Raw genomic sequence first — 20,660 nt, 5'->3', positions numbered from 1 at the left:
CCGTAATAAGACTGAGAAATTGTTCATTACTGTACAACAGTACACCAACATACATACATTACATCAATCAAAGGTTAATCAGAACTCGACAAGGCTTGACCCACACTGTGGCCTTTGTCAGTTCTACTGGTATAAGCTAAAATGTAGAGTTTTATCACACCATGTAATATAGGCGTAGTAGGTAATTTACGCACTTCGCCGTACAAGTATGGGTCAAAAGGTAAACCAACCACTGATTTCTTTCATCTGCTGATCTGATTAAATATTAAGTGGCTTAGACCGACCATGCAACCACTAAACTACCAATACATTCCAGTTCTAGAACCTGCAGACCTTGGCCAACTTTAAGTTGAAGAACAAGACCATACAAAGCTTGCCGCAGATTCCTGTTGTGTAATAAACATGAGCTATAAAACTGTGATCAGCATGCTTTAATTAACCATGTTATTGTGGCTGAGGGGATTTCAGCTTTTCCAGAATTTACTCTTTCATTGGTTTACCGTTGTGTGATTACCCCTCCCATCCCAATCTGATCCTATAAAGGGTTGAAGGCGAACCATTCGGTCAGTTTGAAGGTACGTTCATTTTGACAGGTGCTTGTTCTATTACTTGCCGCCAGATGGCTAACATGCAGTTTGTTTACAACATGGCGTCGGACGATGGGGACGGTGGCCCGTCCTCTCCAGTTTTACCGCCGATCGAATGTCAGCAGGAAACATTCTATACTTACGTGCGAATCCTGGGAAGAGGGGCATTTGGAGAAGCGGTGTTGTACAGGAAGAGCGAGGTGTGGACTTGTTAAAATTGACACAACCCAAAAAAATCCATCACTAATCACGATAACTGGACCCGCAGTAATATATATACATCACTACATGCATGTCAAACGCTTGTCCGTCAGGTGCTTCAGTCAGGTGGACCCGCAGTAATATGTATACATCATTACATGCATGTCAAACGCTTGTCCGTCAGGTGCTTCAGCAACGTGCATCCACACAAAATTTTCATGGAAATATAGACAGGCGAATGTCAGGGACCCGTAATCATGAAGCTATCTTAGACTTTAGTTGAGCTTTCAGTAATTAAATTTAGGATGTTCCTTTCATTTAATTTAGCTGACATTTGTTGTAGTCCGACATTAACTTAGCAAGAATTTACACTGTCAAGCGGTATTTTACATTGTTACGTAAAAAAATAACAATTTCAAATTGATTTGAAATTTTAACACAAGTCTGAGATGATTTTGTGATCCCTAGGCCGGGTTTTTGATTTTTGAGATCTTCATGCTAAATTAGGTCATTCTGAAGAAAATGTTTTCCCTGATGATATAATGACTTCTCACTAAGCTTACTTTGTTTAATGACAAGTAAAGTAGATACTTTATATAAATTTGTAGTCATAGATTGCTGTGACATTATAGACTTGGAAAAATTTAGTTGCGGAGTGGGAAACTCTCATAGAGCAACACAGTTGCGAGAGTTAGGAAGAGAAACAGCCCCTGATGCATCAGATTGGTGGTAAGGAACATTTATTGCTTTTCACACGCGCATTAAATCTTCCCTAGTATACATCAATATGACTCGTATATTTTCTGTAATTAACTAACCTGTTGTGAGAATCGCCGAGCCATAAAGGTCCATGGCAGTCACATATGTTCATGAAAAATAATCCCATTTTCCAAGCCTGTCAACATATTTGACACAGTGTTGGATCAGTCACGGACTATCAAATCTGTAGTTTTATTTTACTGAATATTTTGGATCTACAGTTCCATCATTTTGTACCCCTACAACCACTGGCCTTAGTTCTGGTCAGGAGTCAGTAGGGCTCATATGACCATGTAATGGCACCGTGGTACCAGGAATCACTGAGATGCCCCTACAACCACTGGCCTTAGTTCTGGTCTGGAGTGAGTAGGGCTCATAAGACCATGTAATGGCACCCTGGTACCAGGAATCACTGAGATGCCCCTACAACCACTGGCCTTAGTTCTGGTCAGGAGTGAGTAGGCCTCATATGACCATGTAATGGTATCACTGAGATGCCCCTACAACCACGGGCCTTAGTTCTGGTCAGGAGTGAGTAGGCCTCATATGACCATGTAATGGCACCGTGGTACCAGGAATCACTGAGATGCCCCTACAACCACTGGCCTTAGTTCTGGTCAGGAGTGAGTAGGCCTCATATGACCATGTAATGGTATCACTGAGATGCCCCTACAAGCACTGGCCTTAGTTCTGGTCAGGAGTGAGTAGGGCTCATAAGACCATGTAATGGTATCACTGAGATGCCCCTACAACCACTGGCCTTAGTTCTGGTCAGGAGTGAATAGGGCTCATAAGACCATGTAATGGCACCGTGGTACCAGGAATCACTGAGATGCCCCTACAACCACTGGCCTTAGTTCTGGTCAGGAGTGAGTAGGCCTCATAAGACCATGTAATGGCACCGTGGTACCAGGAATCACTGAGATACCCCTACAAGCACTGGCCTTAGTTCTGGTCAGGAGTGAGTAGGGCTCATATGACCATGTAATGGTATCACTGAGATGCCCCTACAACCACTGGCCTTAGTTCTGGTCAGGAGTGAGTAGGCCTCATATGACCATGTAATGGTATCACTGAGATGCCCCTACAACCACTGGCCTTAGTTCTGGTCAGGAGTGAGTAGGGCTCATAAGACCATGTAATGGTATCACTGAGATGCCCCTACAACCACTGGCCTTAGTTCTGGTCAGGAGTGAGTAGGGCTCATAAGACCATGTAATGGCACCCTGGTACCAGGAATCACTGAGATGCCCCTACAACCACTGGCCTTAGTTCTGGTCAGGAGTGAGTAGGGCTCATAAGACCATGTAATGGGACCCTGGTACCAGGAATCACTGAGATGCCCCTACAACCACTGGCCTTAGTTCTGGTCAGGAGTGAGTAGGGCTCATAAGACCATGTAATGGCACTCTGGTACCAGGAATCACTGAGATGCCCCTACAACCACTGGCCTTAGTTCTGGTCAGGAGTGAGTAGGGCTCATATGACCATGTAATGGTATCACTGAGATGCCCCTACAACCACTGGCCTTAGTTCTGGTCAGGAGTGAGTAGGCCTCATATGACCATGTAATGGTATCATTGAGATGCCCCTACAACCACTGGCCTTAGTTCTGGTCAGGAGTGAGTAGGGCTCATATGACCATGTAATGGTATCACTGAGATGCCCCTACAACCACTGGCCTTAGTTCTGGTCAGGAGTGAGTAGGGCTCATAAGACCATGTAATGGCACCCTGGTACCAGGAATCACTGAGATGCCCCTACAACCACTGGCCTTAGTTCTGGTCAGGAGTGAGTAGGGCTCATAAGACCATGTAATGGTACTCTGGTACCAGGAATCACTGAGATGCCCCTACAACCACTGGCCTTAGTTCTGGTCAGGAGTCAGTAGGGCTCATAAGACCATGTAATGGCACCGTGGTACCAGGAATCACTGAGATGCCCCTACAACCACTGGCCTTAGTTCTGGTCAGGAGTGAGTAGGCCTCATATGACCATGTAATGGCACCCTGGTACCAGGAATCACTGAGATGCCCCTACAAGCACTGGCCTTAGTTCTGATCAGGAGTGAGTAGGGCTCATAAGACCATGTAATGGCACCCTGGTACCAGGAATCACTGAGATGCCCCTACAACCACTGGCCTTAGTTCTGGTCAGGAGTGAGTAGGGCTCATATGACCATGTAATGGCACCGTGGTACCAGGAATCACTGAGATGCCCCTACAACCACTGGCCTTAGTTCTGGTCAGGAGTGAGTAGGGCTTATATGACCATGTAATGGGACCCTGGTACCAGGAATCACTGAGATGCCCCTACAACCACTGGCCTTAGTTCTGGTCAGGAGTGAGTAGGGCTTATATGACCATGTAATGGGACCCTGGTACCAGGAATCACTGAGATGCCCCTACAACCACGGGCCTTAGTTCTGGTCAGGAGTGAGTAGGGCTCATATGACCATGTAATGGTATCACTGAGATGCCCCTACAACCACTGGCCTTAGTTCTGGTCAGGAGTCAGTAGGGCTCATAAGACCATGTAATGGCACCCTGGTACCAGGAATCACTGAGATGCCCCTACAACCACTGGCCTTAGTTCTGGTCAGGAGTGAGTAGGGCTTATATGACCATGTAATGGGACCCTGGTACCAGGAATCACTGAGATGCCCCTACAACCACGGGCCTTAGTTCTGGTCAGGAGTGAGTAGGGCTCATAAGACCATATAATGGCACCGTGGTACCAGGAATCACTGAGATGCCCCTACAACCACTGGCCTTAGTTCTGGTCAGGAGTGAGTAGGCCTCATATGACCATGTAATGGTATCACTGAGATGCCCCTACAACCACTGGCCTTAGTTCTGGTCAGGAGTGAGTAGGCCTCATATGACCATGTAATGGCACCCTGGTACCAGGAATCACTGAGATGCCCCTACAACCACTGGCCTTAGTTCTGGTCAGGAGTCAGCAGGGCTCATATGACCATGTAATGGCACCCTGGTACCAGGAATCACTGAGATGCCCCTACAACCACTGGTCTTAGTTCTGGTCAGGAGTGAGTAGGGCTCATAAGACCATGTAATGGGACCCTGGTACCAGGAATCACTGAGATGCCCCTACAAGCACTGGCCTTAGTTCTGGTCAGGAGTGAGTAGGCCTCATATGACCATGTAATGGTATCACTGAGATGCCCCTACAAGCACTGGCCTTAGTTCTGGTCAGGAGTGAGTAGGGCTCATATGGCCATGTAATGGGACCCTGGTACCAGGAATCACTGAGATGCCCCTACAACCACTGTCCTTAGTTCTGGTCAGGAGTGAGTAGGCCTCATATGACCATGTAATGGTATCACTGAGATGCCCCTACAACCACTGGCCTTAGTTCTGGTCAGGAGTGAGTAGGGCTCATATGGCCATGTAATGGGACCCTGGTACCAGGAATCACTGAGATGCCCCTACAACCACTGGCCTTAGTTCTGGTCAGGAGTGAGTAGGGCTCATATGACCATGTAATGGTATCACTGAGATGCCCCTACAACCACTGGCCTTAGTTCTGGTCAGGAGTGAGTAGGCCTCATATGACCATGTAATGGTATCACTGAGATGCCCCTACAACCACTGGCCTTAGTTCTGGTCAGGAGTGAGTAGGCCTCATATGACCATGTAATGGTATCATTGAGATGCCCCTACAACCACTGGCCTTAGTTCTGGTCTGGAGTGAGTAGGGCTCATATGACCATGTAATGGTATCACTGAGATGCCCCTACAACCACTGGCCTTAGTTCTGGTCAGGAGTGAGTAGGGCTCATAAGACCATGTAATGGGACCCTGGTACCAGGAATCACTGAGATGCCCCTACAACCACTGGCCTTAGTTCTGGTCAGGAGTGAGTAGGGCTCATAAGACCATGTAATGGCACCGTGGTACCAGGAATCACTGAGATGCCCCTACAAGCACTGGCCTTAGTTCTGGTCAGGAGTGAGTAGGGCTCATAAGACCATATAATGGCACCCTGGTACCAGGAATCACTGAGATGCCCCTACAACCACTGGCCTTAGTTCTGGTCAGGAGTGAGTAGGGCTCATAAGACCATGTAATGGCACCCTGGTACCAGGAATCACTGAGATGCCCCTACAACCACTGGCCTTAGTTCTGGTCAGGAGTGAGTAGGGCTCATAAGACCATGTAATGGCACCCTGGTACCAGGAATCACTGAGATGCCCCTGTAGATTGGAAGAAAGCTATTCACCTCAGTATTAATTGCAGGGTCCAGTGGTTTTATTGTAAATGACAATTCATGTTTTTTTATGACCTGTTTAAACGACGAGGTTAATATAGTTCAGGTAACTTGGTTGAATTATATCACTTATAGTCAGGTGTTAATATCAGTGTTAGATGCCAAGGAATTAATTATCGTTATTGAGTGGTACGCCAAACTTCTGAAGAGACACAACATAATTATGATCGCATAAATACCTATGATCTTATGTGTATAACATGTGGAGTGTACTGTGGTAAGGCGGTATGTACACAAAGTACGGGGTCACGGTGTATGGTGTTAAATACCAATTAAATAAATAATTAATCTTGTAACACATTGTTACTATGTCTTTGTCTTCATCATATAAAGAGTTTGCCTGACCAAATCAGTGTTTATAGGCTAAGGATTAAGTTGTATATGTTTACAGGATAACAGCTTGGTTGTATGGAAAGAGGTCTATCTCAATAGTTTGAATGAGAAGGGGAAGAGAGATGCTCAAAATGAGATTGACATATTGTCATTAATGAACCATGCCAATATCATCACCTACTACAATCACTTTTTGGTAGAAGACAGTCTTCTCATTGAAATGGAGTACGCTAACGGTAGGTTCTAACAGTCTCCCTCAAAGTCAATACAGCATCGTTTTGAGATTAAAATTGGTGAGAGACTTCTGGGTCATTGCACCACGCTAGATTGTTAATCTAAAGCCATAGATGTACTGGTGTTTAACTTCACCAGGCAGATGACATATTTTTAGAGATAAATAATTCTGAAGTCAATCAGTGAAGAACAAGAGAAATTTAGTGTTTCCACATGTTTTGGTAAGAGATGTATGCATTATGTTCCTAAAATAAAATGGACATTGTATTGAGCCTTAATGTTCCAGATTATCTCAATGCATTAACAGGTTGTGCAACGTAATAAACATATAAGCTGGCCAACTGATGGTAGGAATGACATTAAAATGTATAAAACCAGAACTCCTGTTGTGCAGGTGGGAATCTTCATGAGAAGATTGTGAAACAAGAGGAGTTGTTCTCAGAGGAGGTATGTGAATTTCACAATAATGTGTGCACCATGACAGTTCCCTGTAGTTGATGAAACTCATACAGGCTTGCTTCAGTTCATATTTAATAGGACCCTGGTACCAGGAATCACTGAGATGCTCCTACCACCACTGGCCTTACCATGGTTCCAACCAGCAGGGCTGATATGACCATTCATTTAATAGGACCCTGGTACCAGGAATCACTGAGATGCTCTTACCACCACTGGCCTTACCATGGTTCCAACCAGCAGGGCTGATATGACCATTCATTTAATAGGACCCTGGTACCAGGAATCACTCAGATGCCCCTACCACCACTGGCCTTAGTTCTGGTCAGGAGTCAGTAGGGCTCATATGGCCATGTAATGGGACCTTGGTACCAGGAATCACTGAGATGCTCCTTCCACCACTGGCCTTAGATCTAGTCAGGAGTGAGTAGGGCTCATATGGCCATGTAATGGGACCCTGGTGCCAGGAATCACTGAGATGCCCCTACAACCACTGGCCTTAGTTCTGGTCAGGAGTGAGTAGGGCTCATATGGCCATGTAATGGGACCCTGGTACCAGGAATCACTGAGATGCTCCTTCCACCACTGGCCTTAGTTCTGGTCAGGAGTGAGTAGGGCTCATATGGCCATGTAATGGGACCCTGGTACCAGGAATCACTGAGATGCCCCTACAACCACTGGCCTTAGTTCTGGTCAGGAGTGAGCAGGGCTCATATGGCCATGTAATTGGATCCTGGTACCAGGAATCACTGAGATGCCCCTACAACCACTGGCCTTAGTTCTGGTCAGGAGGTAGTAGGGCTTATATGGCTATTTAATGGGATTCTTGGACCAGGAATGATTAAGATTCCCCCTGTGAGCACTGGCCCTAGTTGTAGTAAGGTATAAGCAGGGCTCATATGGCTATTTAATGGTACCCTTGAGCCAGGAATGATTAAGATGCCCTCTGTGAGTACTGGCCCTAGTTGTAGTAAGGTGTAAGCAGGGCTCATATGGCTATTTAATGTTACCCTTGAGCCAGGAATGATTAAGATGCTCTGTGAGTCCTGGCCCTAGTTCTAGTCTTGGAATAACCTGGCAATCAAGACACGTGCTCTCTGATTGTAAAGGGGGAAATAATGTCAATATTATATTTATACACAGTATAACATTATTCTGCTTGTATATTGCTAGAACTTTCTGTCCGATCTCTCTTCAGGTTGTTCGTTGGTACATGTTCCAGCTGACGTCAGCAGTATCATACATACATGGCTATGGTATACTCCATAGGTGAGGTCATTCAAATTAGTCATGATAAGTACTAGTCTCGTGTGTGGATAAAATTCTTATTTGCAGTTATACAGGCAGTACTCTTAATCAAAACTTGCTGCTATATGTAAATACATGTATTTAGGGGTCTAATACAGACAAATGAGAATGGATCGTGGCCAAGTAGTTAAGATGTTTGTCGTTCAGTTGCTAGAAGTGCAGGCTCAATTCCTGTCGTGAACAGGGAATTTCTGGCTTCTCCAGTGAGCTCTGATTGTTTGTGGGGCCTTGGTAAAAGTAAATGGTTGACAGCATTTGTAGGGCCATTTGCACTTGAAAGTCTGTCCACCCACATGACATACAAATCTCATCCGTGGAAAAGTTTGTCAGTAAGTAGCAGTCCTCAGATGGTTTCAACACTTGATTAGATAACCTATTAAACTGCTAATCCAGGGTAATCTTATCAGAGATTTATTAGCCTTAATACTGCACATGTGTCTTAAATGAAGATTTTAAAACATTTACTCTGTATGACAGTTTGAACATGAGAAGTTGTTTAATTAGACATTGTAATAATGGATATATTTGTTGCAGAGATCTGAAGACATTGAATGTCTTCTTGACGAAACTGGGTCTAGTAAAACTGGGAGACTTTGGCATTTCAAAAGTTCTGGATACCAAGTCTCAGTTGGTGGACTCGGTAAGTGTACAGTATCAAAGTTGTCAATTTTTACAACTGAAAATTAGAGAAATCAGAAAGCGATCCTAGCTGATACACTGATCATGACTTTAACAGAAAAACTGTCCCATGCTAGTCATCTGATACAGTCTCACACAGTGGGTGATTGCACTGTTTATACTATAATATCAGCATTGACAATATCAAAATAGGACTCAGGATTTGTCCATACATGTGTGTCGTTAATCCTGTTCACATTTTCCTGTTTCAGTTTGTTGGAACCCCATATTACATGTCACCCGAGATAGTTCAGGGGGTCAAGTAAGTCTGTGTAGTTTGAAGTGTTCGGTGTCATAGAGTTGCCTTTCCATGTTAGTGAAAATGATAAATGGTTAGGCTGCCATAGTAGATAGCCAGCCATTACATTTCTGGCCAGTGGGGTTAGCATGCCAGCCTGGCGTAATGACCCTAGCCTCTCATCAATGTGGTCGGTGTGAGTTCAAGTCCAGCTCATGCTGGCCTCCTCTCCGGCCGTACGTGGGAAGGTTTTGCAGCAACCTGCGTATGGTCGTGGGTTCCTCCAGGGCTCTGTCCAGGTTCCTCCCACCATAATGCTGTTGTGTAAGTGAATTATTCTTCAGTAAGGCATAAAACACCAATCAAATAAATAAATATATAAATCTATTTAACTCTTTTAGTTAGTTTAGTAGTTTAATTCTGTATCATTGTGAAAGTCAAAATATGCCTGTTGCTATAATAAATATTCAAATTAGAAAATATGTGATAAGAATTTAAAGTTTTGTTCCGAATTTTTTTTTGTTAAATTGTTTTACACCCAAATTTTTGATTATCAGTAATTTAAATAATTACTGTAACCCTTTTGCTTGAGAAACCTTGAGGGAGTTGTCCCCCCTCTTTGAGAGAGGGAAGGGGTATAACTCTGTATCATGTCATTTCAGGTATAACTTCAAGAGTGACATTTGGGCTTTAGGCTGTGTTTTGTTTGAGCTGTTAACACTACAAAAGACATTCTATGCCACAGTAAGTAGGCCAAATACAAGATGATATTTCTTTGCAAACAGTGTCCTACTGTATCATATTTTAAAATAATTAATTAATTTTTAATAACTACAGTATTACTGCATCATATGATGGGTTTTTTTTCTACCCCTTTGCAATTGTTTTTCAGAATCCCTTGAAATTGGCCAATGAGATAGTGTGTGGAGAATTTGGTGAGATTGATCCCACATATTCCTATGACGTTAAACAACTTGTGAAGTGCCTGCTTCAAAAGGTAACATTTCAAACTTTTTCTGGTGTTACATATATCATTTTTTTTTGTTACTTTAGTTAATAAACAAGACTGGCTTAATTTTAACTCTAGTATTTAGTACTTCACTGTTTGGCTCCATATTGTTACATATACCTTATTGCACATTTAGATACCTGCTTGTACAGTTTTAATAAATAACTAATGCATATTACTGAAGAATTTACCTTGATTGAGAGTTGAGCAAATGATATGATAGATAATGCTTTGAGGAAGCTTATTTGTAAGACATGTGTGCTGGTAGCACTCATTTCTGTGTTGTGCTCTGGATTTATTGTATACCTGATACAACATCGAAGATCCCATCCACTGCACACATTTTGTGTATTGTTGAAGGATCCTGATGATAGACCTTCAGCTGAAGAAATACTGAACAGAGCTGAGTTTGCCAGTGACAGGTAAGCTACCCAATTAGGTACACATAATTCATTATATTGTACATGTCACTGCTCATCACAGTCAGCTGACCTAGTGGTTGAAACAGCTGCCATGCAAGTGGGGTCAAACACAGTTCACTACTCACTTCAATCTTACTCATGCTGTGAAATCTCCATATTACCTCACTTAGAATAGCATGAGGTATAGGTAAAATGTTGATTGTGTTGTTGTCAATGTACTGTGTATGGATTGGGTGTCCTGAGTGTTTGGTGTCATGTTTGGTGTCTTTTTACTGGCATTTTAGTTAGGCATACATTGGCATCATGCGTCTGATATAAATCATAATGAAACAAAGATATTGGCACTACTTTTCACCATTGTTAGTGTGCTGTGCTCGAATGGAGTGTCCTCTCTGGTGTCTTTTGGCAGAATGTTCTAATGAGACAATACCATTCATATGATCACCTAGGGAAACCCTTTATATGTATGAGGAGGCTCTGTATCATATGAGAGATATAATGTTAAATCAGGCATTAATTCACCACGCATAAGCTGAACAACAATTGTATGAGTGAAAAATTCTTGAGTGTTGTGTTGAAAAACACTCAACCAACCAATCAGATACATGACATATATAAAATTTTGTTTCTTTAAAGAAACAACAACACTAGACCAAATGCAAATCGTCACGTCAGAAAGAAAGTGTCTGTGGCCATTTAGGTCTGTTTCCATCCCTCTCCCGAAATAACTCATATTATATTCTTTGTGGTCTCTTCCTTTAAATCCCATGCTGTTGTTGTAAAGCAATGTTCAACATACATGTACTGTGAAGTACTTCATTTTCGCTTGGAACTAATTGTCTAAGATTTGGCAATCAGTTATTTGTCGCGAAAAGTAATTCCATCGAAAAAAATTCCAATATTGAGTCATATATTACAGGTGGTAGTATTAATAACGTAAAACTGGACTGACAGGAGTTGCCATAAGAAAACCTGGCGGGCCTGCTGAATTTTAACAGCGTGGAGGGAAAATTAGGCTTTAAATATATTCAAACTCTGGTGGCAGGGCTTGGTGGGTATAAAACAAAGTGGGAGTTTATTCGTCTTTAGCTTGATTGATCAAAATGAAAGAAAAGTAGATACAACCACAGGATGGCTCCCAGTGAATGTTGCTTTGATACATGCTATCCCATAGGCTGTGTCTCTCCTGTGGACCAGTATGTGAACTTCTAAAAATTGTGATCTGATCAAACACAATGGCCGTTTGACAGCTATGGCAATGTTACCGATTTCTGATCTGCTACAGAGCACGATTAAAAGCGAAAACAAGCCAAACTTAATAATGTTGCTTGATAAAGAATGAATGACTGAAGGCGATAATGGTTAATTCACATGTTTTGCATTGAGCTGCTCAAAAAATGACAGATCACTTTGCCAAGAACTCATCAAAGGTGCGAAAGCAGTTAAGTGACACGTCTTTGAATACTGTTCATGATAGGTGTGACAGTAATCTTCTTACATAGTGATAATCCATCCCCCAGTGTTTTAGTCTGTGATCCAGATTATGAGGACTAGTGGCAGCGCAAAAAATAAAGGAGAATTAAAACCACCCTTAATCCCTGTTTGATGTGCTTGAGTAATATCGGGCATAACAAGGGAAATTAACAGTTTTTAGATCTTTTCCAGTATTCCCTTGATTAGATATGCAAAAAATTAATTCCCGCAAACATATTTTCAAAGTAAATCTGAAAAAAAATCCCAGTGAATAATATTTACTTATTTATTTGTTTGATTGGTGTTTTACGCCGTACTCTAGAATATTTCACTTATGTGACGGCGGCCAGCATTATGGTGGGTGGAAACCGGGCAGAGCCCGGGGAAACCCACAACCATCCACAGGTTGCTGAAAGACCTTCCCACGTACAGCATGAGAGGAAGCCAGCTTGAGCTGGATTTCAACTTACAGTGACCGCAGTGGTAGGAGGTTCTGGATCATTGCGCCGTGCTGGCATGCTAACCCCCTCGGACATGGAGGCTCCTGGATCATTGCGCCGTGCTGGCGTGCTAACCCCCTCGGACATGGAGGCTCCTGGGTCATTGCGCCGTGCTGGCGTGCTAACCCCCTCGGACATGGAGGCTCCTGGGTCATTGCGCCATGCTGGCGTGCTAACCCCCTCGGACATGGAGGCTCCTGGGTCATTGCGCCATGCTGGTGTGCTAACCCCCTCGGACACGGAGGCCCCCAGTGAATAATAAGTACTTTACAGTAAATGCAAATAGCTTTGAGTTAAGTCTGCATACTGTAACTACATGGTCTATATTGTACTCTGTTTTCAGGGACAGAGTGGAAAACAAAGTCTGGGAGTTGAATGCTGTTGCCCGCCGTGTGCGCATGTCTGCCAATGCATTAACGGACACTGTTCCCGTGGTGACCTCAAAGACAAGTGAAGTAAGCAAATACTAACAGGATGTCAAAAGCAGTTGGTGTTTGCTCTTTCTCTTTTTATCTCGTGTTTTGCCTGTAGGTCTTGTTTGAGCGTCAGGCACATGTATCTGGATGACTATATTAGGCTTTAATTCTTGTCATGTATATCATGAAATACTGACCTTGAAATTGAAGGGGTTTTGGTTTTTCTTGGTACTTAAAAAAAGTTGCATTTAGACTTTCATGGTGTCTAAATGGTGCAAACATTAGTACATGTAAATGTACAGGTGTAGTTGATCACTGACGTATAGCCCGTACTATAACCAATGATTAATATATGTGGATTTGTGGTAATGTTATCAGGTGTACCAGTGGGGAGGGGGCAAACAGACACCGCAGAAGCTGGATCTGTTCAAGGGAGGGAAAAGTGCCATGCAGGTAAGCTTATCTTTTCTTATACTTATAATTGAATAATTACTTTATTCCAGTAGGTTCTATAACCTTTTATTATGTTTATAAGTGAATAGTTATTTTATTCCACTAGCCATAAAGGTTGCTCAAGCACTCTAATCAGGTACAGAAGAACTCAAGTTTCAGTTAGTTTCCATGTTCAGTATCTGATTCACAGCTATAACATTATGAAATATACTCACACTAGCTTCAGTGAAGCACACGTATGTAAGACACTGATTTGCTGAGTACTCTTTTCCAAGGTTGTGGCTGGTCATTCCCATTTTGTCGCCATCACCATAGAGAAGGAAATTTACACTTGGGCTGTAAGTATGATGATCATTCTCTCTACATGTACACATGCCTGCTCTGGCTTCTCATCAAAGTCAAATGGAATTTCAAGTCTGAAAAGACTTGTGCAGATAATGTTTCAGAAAAATAATTAAGACTGATTAGCTTTTGGCTAACACATTTACTTGAAATTTTCCTTAGCTTTGCCTTTGTTTTCAGAATCAGTGGACAAAGGGAGCTTTGCATAAATTAAATTTTTGTCTGTGCATCTGTCTGGCAAACCTGGTATCGTGCACAGTATATCTTCAACAATTTGCTAGAACTATTGGAATTGATTTTTGTCACTGTACAAAATTCAGCATGGCTGTTATCTGCCATATTGGATTCCCTGACCTTGACATCTATCTTTTTATAAACACAAAATTTTGAACAGTTTTCAACCAATAATGTTCACATTTATTCACACAAGTCTTCATGTCATCAAAGAGTCAGCTGTGATGGATTTCATCACTATATGTAATCTAGTTCGCTGCTGTCAGCCATCTCATCCATAGGTTGGAAGGTCTGCCAGCAACGTGCTGATGGCTGTGGGTTTCCTCCCACCATAATGCTGGCCACTTTCATAAAGAATGAAATATTCTTGAGTTTGGCATAAAACACTAATCAAATAAATTAATACAGAATTAAGTCAGCCATCTCAGAGTTCCTCACAGTCACACCTGTATGTGTCAAAACGTTGACATGTTCTGAAAATTTTAATTTGTCACAACACAGTGACTGGGCATTATCACTCATGTTACATCTTGTTATCTTTGTCAAATGAATGCTGTAAGTAGGCCTACAGTGACATCAGTTAACCGTGTACCTCATCTGCTTCTTGTTGTCTTTGTCGTATGAATGCTGTAAGTAGGCCTATAGTGACATCAGTTAACTGTGTACCTCATCTGCTTCTTGTTGTCTTTGTCGTATGAATGCTGTAAATAGGCCTATAGTGACATCAGTTAACCTTGTACCTCATCTGCTTCTTGTTGTCTTTGTCATATGAATGCTGTAAATAGGCCTATAGTGACATCAGTTAACCTTGTACCTCATCTGCTTCTTGTTGTCTTTGTCATATGAATGCTGTAAATAGGCCTATAGTGACATCAGTTAACTGTGTACCTCATCTGCTTCTTGTTGTCTTTGTCGTATGAATGCTGTAAGTAGGCCTATAGTGACATCAGTTAACCTTCTACCTCATCTGCTTCTTGTTGTCTTTGTCATATGAATGCTGTAAATAGGCCTATAGTGACATCAGTTAACTGTGTACCTCATCTGCTTCTTGTTGTCTTTGTCGTATGAATGCTGTAAATAGGCCTTTAGTGACATCAGTTAACTGTGTACCTCATCTGCTTCTTGTTGTCGTTGTCATATGAATGCTGTAAATAGGCCTATAGTGACATCAGTTAACTGTGTACCTCATCTGCTTCTTGTTGTCTTTGTCGTATGAATGCTGTAAGTAGGCCTATAGTGACATCAGTTAACCGTGTACCTCATCTGCTTCTTGTTGTCTTTGTAGTATGAATGCTGTAAGTAGGCCTCTAGTGACATCAGTTAACTGTGTATCTCATCTGCTTCTTGTTATCTTTGTCATATGAATGCTGTAAGTAGGCCTATAGTGACATCAGTTAACCTTCTACCTCATCTGCTTCTTGTTGTCTTTGTCATATGAATGCTGTAAATAGGCCTATAGTGACATCAGTTAACTGTGTACCTCATCTGCTTCTTGTTGTCTTTGTCGTATGAATGCTGTAAGTAGGCCTATAGTGACATCAGTTAACCGTGTACCTCATCTGCTTCTTGTTGTCTTTGTAGTATGAATGCTGTAAGTAGGCCTCTAGTGACATCAGTTAACTGTGTATCTCATCTGCTTCTTGTTGTCTTTGTCGTATGAATGCTGTAAGTAGGCCTATAGTGACATCAGTTAACCTTGTACCTCATCTGCTTCTTGTTGTCTTTGTCATATGAATGCTGTAAGTAGGCCTATAGTGACATCAGTTAACCGTGTACCTCATCTGCTTCTTGTTGTCTTTGTCGTATGAATGCTGTAAGTAGGCCTATAGTGACATCAGTTAACTGTGTATCTCATCTGCTTCTTGTTGTCGTTGTCATATGAATGCTGTAAGTAAGCCTCTAGTGACATCAGTTAACTGTGTACCTCATCTGCTTCTTGTTGTCTTTGTCATATGAATGCTGTAAGTAGGCCTATAGTGACATCAGTTAACTGTGTACCTCATCTGCTTCTTGTTGTCTTTGTCATATGAATGCTGTAAGTAGGCCTATAGTGACATCAGTTAACCTTGTACCTCATCTGCTTCTTGTTGTCTTTGTCGTATGAATGCTGTAAGTAGGCCTATAGTGACATCAGTTAACTGTGTACCTCATCTGCTTCTTGTTGTCTTTGTCATATGAATGCTGTAAGTAGGCCTATAGTGACATCAGTTAACCTTGTACCTCATCTGCTTCTTGTTGTCTTTGTCGTATGAATGCTGTAAGTAGGCCTATAGTGACATCAGTTAACCGTGTACCTCATCTGCTTCTTGTTATCTTTGTCATGTGAATGCTGTAAGTAGGCCTATAGTGACATCAGTTAACCGTGTACCTCATCTGCTTCTTGTTGTCTTTGTCATATGAATGCTGTAAGTAGGCCTATAGTGACATCAGTTAACTGTGTACGTCATCTGCTTCTTGTTGTCTTTGTCATATGAATGCTTTAGGTAGGCCTATAGTGACATCAGTTAACTGTGTACCTCATCTGTTTCTTGTTGTGTTTGTCATATGAATGCTGTAAGTAGGCCTATAGTGACATCAATTAACCGTGTATCTCATCTGCTTCTTGTTGTCTTTGTCATATGAATGCTGTAAATAGGCCTATAGTGACATCAGTTAACTGTGTATCTCATCTGCTTCTTGTTGTCTTTGTTGTATGAATGCTGTAAGTAGGCCTCTAGTGACATCAGTTAACTGTGTACCTCATCTGCTTCTTGTTGTCTTTGTCATATGAATGCTGTAAGTAGGCCTCTAGTGACATCAGTTAACTGTGTACCTCATCTGCTTCTTGTTGTCTTTGTCATATGAATGCTGTAAGTAGGCCTATAGTGACATCAGTTAACTATGTACCTCATCTGCTTCTTGTTGTCTTTGTCATATGAATGCTGTAAGTAAGCCTATAGTGACATCAGTTAACCGTGTACCTCATCTGCTTCTTGTTGTCTTTGTCGTATGAATGCTGTAAGTAGGCCTATAGTGACATCAGTTAACCTTGTACCTCATCTGCTTCTTGTTGTCTTTGTCATATGAATGCTGTAAGTAGGCCTCTAGTGACATCAGTTAACCTTGTACCTCATCTGCTTCTTGTTGTCTTTGTCATATGAATGCTGTAAGTAGGCCTATAGTGACATCAGTTAACCGTGTACCTCATCTGCTTCTTGTTGTCTTTGTCATATGAATGCTGTAAGTAGGCCTATAGTGACATCAGTTAACCGTGTACGTCATCTGCTTCTTGTTGTCTTTGTCATATGAATGCTGTAAGTAGGCCTATAGTGACATCAGTTAACTGTGTATCTCATCTGCTTCTTGTTGTCTTTGTCATATGAATGCTGTAAGTAGGCCTATAGTGACATCAGTTAACTGTGTACGTCATCTGCTTCTTGTTGTCTTTGTCATATGAATGCTGTAAGTAGGCCTATAGTGACATCAGTTAACTGTGTATCTCATCTGCTTCTTGTTGTCTTTGTCGTATGAATGCTGTAAATAGGCCTATAGTGACATCAGTTAACCTTGTACCTCATCTGCTTCTTGTTGTCTTTGTCATATGAATGCTGTAAGTAGGCCTATAGTGACATCAGTTAACAGTGTACCTCATCTGCTTCTTGTTGTCTTTGTCATATGAATGCTGTAAGTAGGCCTCTAGTGACATCAGTTAACCTTGTACCTCATCTGCTTCTTGTTGTCTTTGTCATATGAATGCTGTAAGTAGGCCTATAGTGACATCAGTTAACCGTGTACCTCATCTGCTTCTTGTTGTCTTTGTCATATGAATGCTGTAAGTAGGCCTATAGTGACATCAGTTAACTGTGTACCTCATCTGCTTCTTGTTGTCTTTGTCATATGAATGCTGTAAGTAGGCCTATAGTGACATCAGTTAACCGTGTATCTCATCTGCTTCTTGTTGTCTTTGTCATATGAATGCTGTAAGTAGGCCTATAGTGACATCAGTTAACCGTGTATCTCATCTGCTTCTTGTTGTCTTTGTCATATGAATGCTGTAAGTAGGCCTATAGTGACATCAGTTAACTGTGTACCTCATCTGCTTCTTGTTGTCTTTGTCATATGAATGCTGTAAGTAGGCCTCTAGTGACATCAGTTAACTGTGTACCTCATCTGCTTCTTGTTGTCTTTGTCATATGAATGCTGTAAGTAGGCCTATAGTGACATCAGTTAACCTTGTACCTCATCTGCTTCTTGTTGTCTTTGTCATATGAATGCTGTAAGTAGGCCTATAGTGACATCAGTTAACCTTGTTCCTCATCTGCTTCTTGTTGTCTTTGTCATATGAATGCTGTAAGTAGGCCTATAGTGACATCAGTTAACCTTGTACCTCATCTGCTTCTTGTTGTCTTTGTCGTATGAATGCTGTAAGTAGGCCTATAGTGACATCAGTTAACTGTGTATCTCATCTGCTTCTTGTTGTCGTTGTCATATGAATGCTGTAAGTAAGCCTCTAGTGACATCAGTTAACTGTGTACCTCATCTGCTTCTTGTTGTCTTTGTCATATGAATGCTGTAAGTAGGCCTATAGTGACATCAGTTAACTGTGTACCTCATCTGCTTCTTGTTGTCTTTGTCATATGAATGCTGTAAGTAGGCCTATAGTGACATCAGTTAACCTTGTACCTCATCTGCTTCTTGTTGTCTTTGTCGTATGAATGCTGTAAGTAGGCCTATAGTGACATCAGTTAACTGTGTACCTCATCTGCTTCTTGTTGTCTTTGTCATATGAATGCTGTAAGTAGGCCTATAGTGACATCAGTTAACCTTGTACCTCATCTGCTTCTTGTTGTCTTTGTCGTATGAATGCTGTAAGTAGGCCTATAGTGACATCAGTTAACCGTGTACCTCATCTGCTTCTTGTTATCTTTGTCATGTGAATGCTGTAAGTAGGCCTATAGTGACATCAGTTAACCGTGTACCTCATCTGCTTCTTGTTGTCTTTGTCATATGAATGCTGTAAGTAGGCCTATAGTGACATCAGTTAACTGTGTACGTCATCTGCTTCTTGTTGTCTTTGTCATATGAATGCTTTAGGTAGGCCTATAGTGACATCAGTTAACTGTGTACCTCATCTGTTTCTTGTTGTGTTTGTCATATGAATGCTGTAAGTAGGCCTATAGTGACATCAGTTAACCGTGTATCTCATCTGCTTCTTGTTGTCTTTGTCATATGAATGCTGTAAATAGGCCTATAGTGACATCAGTTAACTGTGTATCTCATCTGCTTCTTGTTGTCTTTGTTGTATGAATGCTGTAAGTAGGCCTCTAGTGACATCAGTTAACTGTGTACCTCATCTGCTTCTTGTTGTCTTTGTCATATGAATGCTGTAAGTAGGCCTCTAGTGACATCAGTTAACTGTGTACCTCATCTGCTTCTTGTTGTCTTTGTCATATGAATGCTGTAAGTAGGCCTATAGTGACATCAGTTAACTATGTACCTCATCTGCTTCTTGTTGTCTTTGTCATATGAATGCTGTAAGTAGGCCTATAGTGACATCAGTTAACCGTGTACCTCATCTGCTTCTTGTTGTCTTTGTCGTATGAATGCTGTAAGTAGGCCTATAGTGACATCAGTTAACCTTGTACCTCATCTGCTTCTTGTTGTCTTTGTCATATGAATGCTGTAAATAGGCCTATAGTGACATCAGTTAACTGTGTACCTCATCTGCTTCTTGTTGTCTTTGTCATATGAATGCTGTAAATAGGCCTACAGTGACATCAGTTAACTGTGTACCTCATCTGCTTCTTGTTGTCTTTGTCGTATGAATGCTGTAAGTAGGCCTACAGTGACATCAGTTAACTGTGTACGTCATCTGCTTCTTGTTGTCTTTGTCATATGAATGCTGTAAGTAGGCCTATAGTGACATCAGTTAACTGTGTACCTCATCTGCTTCTTGTTGTCTTTGTCATATGAATGCTGTAAGTAGGCCTATAGTGACATCAGTTAACTGTGTATCTCATCTGCTTCTTGTTGTCTTTGTCATATGAATGCTGTAAGTAGGCCTATAGTGACATCAGTTAACTATGTACCTCATCTGCTTCTTGTTGTCTTTGTCATATGAATGCTGTAAGTAAGCCTATAGTGACATCAGTTAACCGTGTACCTCATCTGCTTCTTGTTGTCTTTGTCGTATGAATGCTGTAAGTAGGCCTATAGTGACATCAGTTAACCTTCTACCTCATCTGCTTCTTGTTGTCTTTGTCATATGAATGCTGTAAATAGGCCTATAGTGACATCAGTTAACTGTGTACCTCATCTGCTTCTTGTTGTCTTTGTCGTATGAATGCTGTAAATAGGCCTACAGTGACATCAGTTAACTGTGTACCTCATCTGCTTCTTGTTGTCTTTGTCGTATGAATGCTGTAAGTAGGCCTACAGTGACATCAGTTAACTGTGTACGTCATCTGCTTCTTGTTGTCTTTGTCATATGAATGCTGTAAGTAGGCCTATAGTGACATCAGTTAACTGTGTATCTCATCTGCTTCTTGTTGTCTTTGTCATATGAATGCTGTAAGTAGGCCTATAGTGACATCAGTTAACTGTGTACCCCATCTGCTTCTTGTTGTCTTTGTCATATGAATGCTGTAAATAGGCCTATAGTGACATCAGTTAACTGTGTATCTCATCTGCTTCTTGTTGTCTTTGTCGTATGAATGCTGTAAGTAGGCCTCTAGTGACATCAGTTAAC

At 41.7% G+C, this 20,660-nt stretch overlaps 1 protein-coding gene across 1 annotated transcript in view; it reads left to right on the top strand.

The window, feature by feature from the left end:
• Window positions 1–646: 646 nt before the first annotated feature.
• The window catches only part of LOC135466138 (serine/threonine-protein kinase Nek9-like), a 33,675-nt gene continuing 13,661 nt past the window's right edge, over window positions 647–20,660 (top strand). The window contains exons 1-12 of the mRNA XM_064743507.1: window positions 647–787; window positions 6,229–6,406; window positions 6,799–6,851; window positions 8,059–8,129; window positions 8,703–8,808; window positions 9,059–9,108; window positions 9,747–9,828; window positions 9,977–10,081; window positions 10,454–10,515; window positions 12,832–12,943; window positions 13,283–13,357; window positions 13,633–13,695. Coding sequence (XP_064599577.1) covers window positions 647–787; window positions 6,229–6,406; window positions 6,799–6,851; window positions 8,059–8,129; window positions 8,703–8,808; window positions 9,059–9,108; window positions 9,747–9,828; window positions 9,977–10,081; window positions 10,454–10,515; window positions 12,832–12,943; window positions 13,283–13,357; window positions 13,633–13,695 — 1,098 coding nt within the window. The remainder of the gene's footprint in view (window positions 788–6,228; window positions 6,407–6,798; window positions 6,852–8,058; window positions 8,130–8,702; window positions 8,809–9,058; window positions 9,109–9,746; window positions 9,829–9,976; window positions 10,082–10,453; window positions 10,516–12,831; window positions 12,944–13,282; window positions 13,358–13,632; window positions 13,696–20,660) is intronic.

This window comes from Liolophura sinensis, chromosome 6, assembly GCF_032854445.1.
Source record: "Liolophura sinensis isolate JHLJ2023 chromosome 6, CUHK_Ljap_v2, whole genome shotgun sequence".
NCBI lineage: Eukaryota > Metazoa > Mollusca > Polyplacophora > Chitonida > Chitonidae > Liolophura > Liolophura sinensis.
This window is presented reverse-complemented; position numbering and strand designations above follow the sequence as displayed.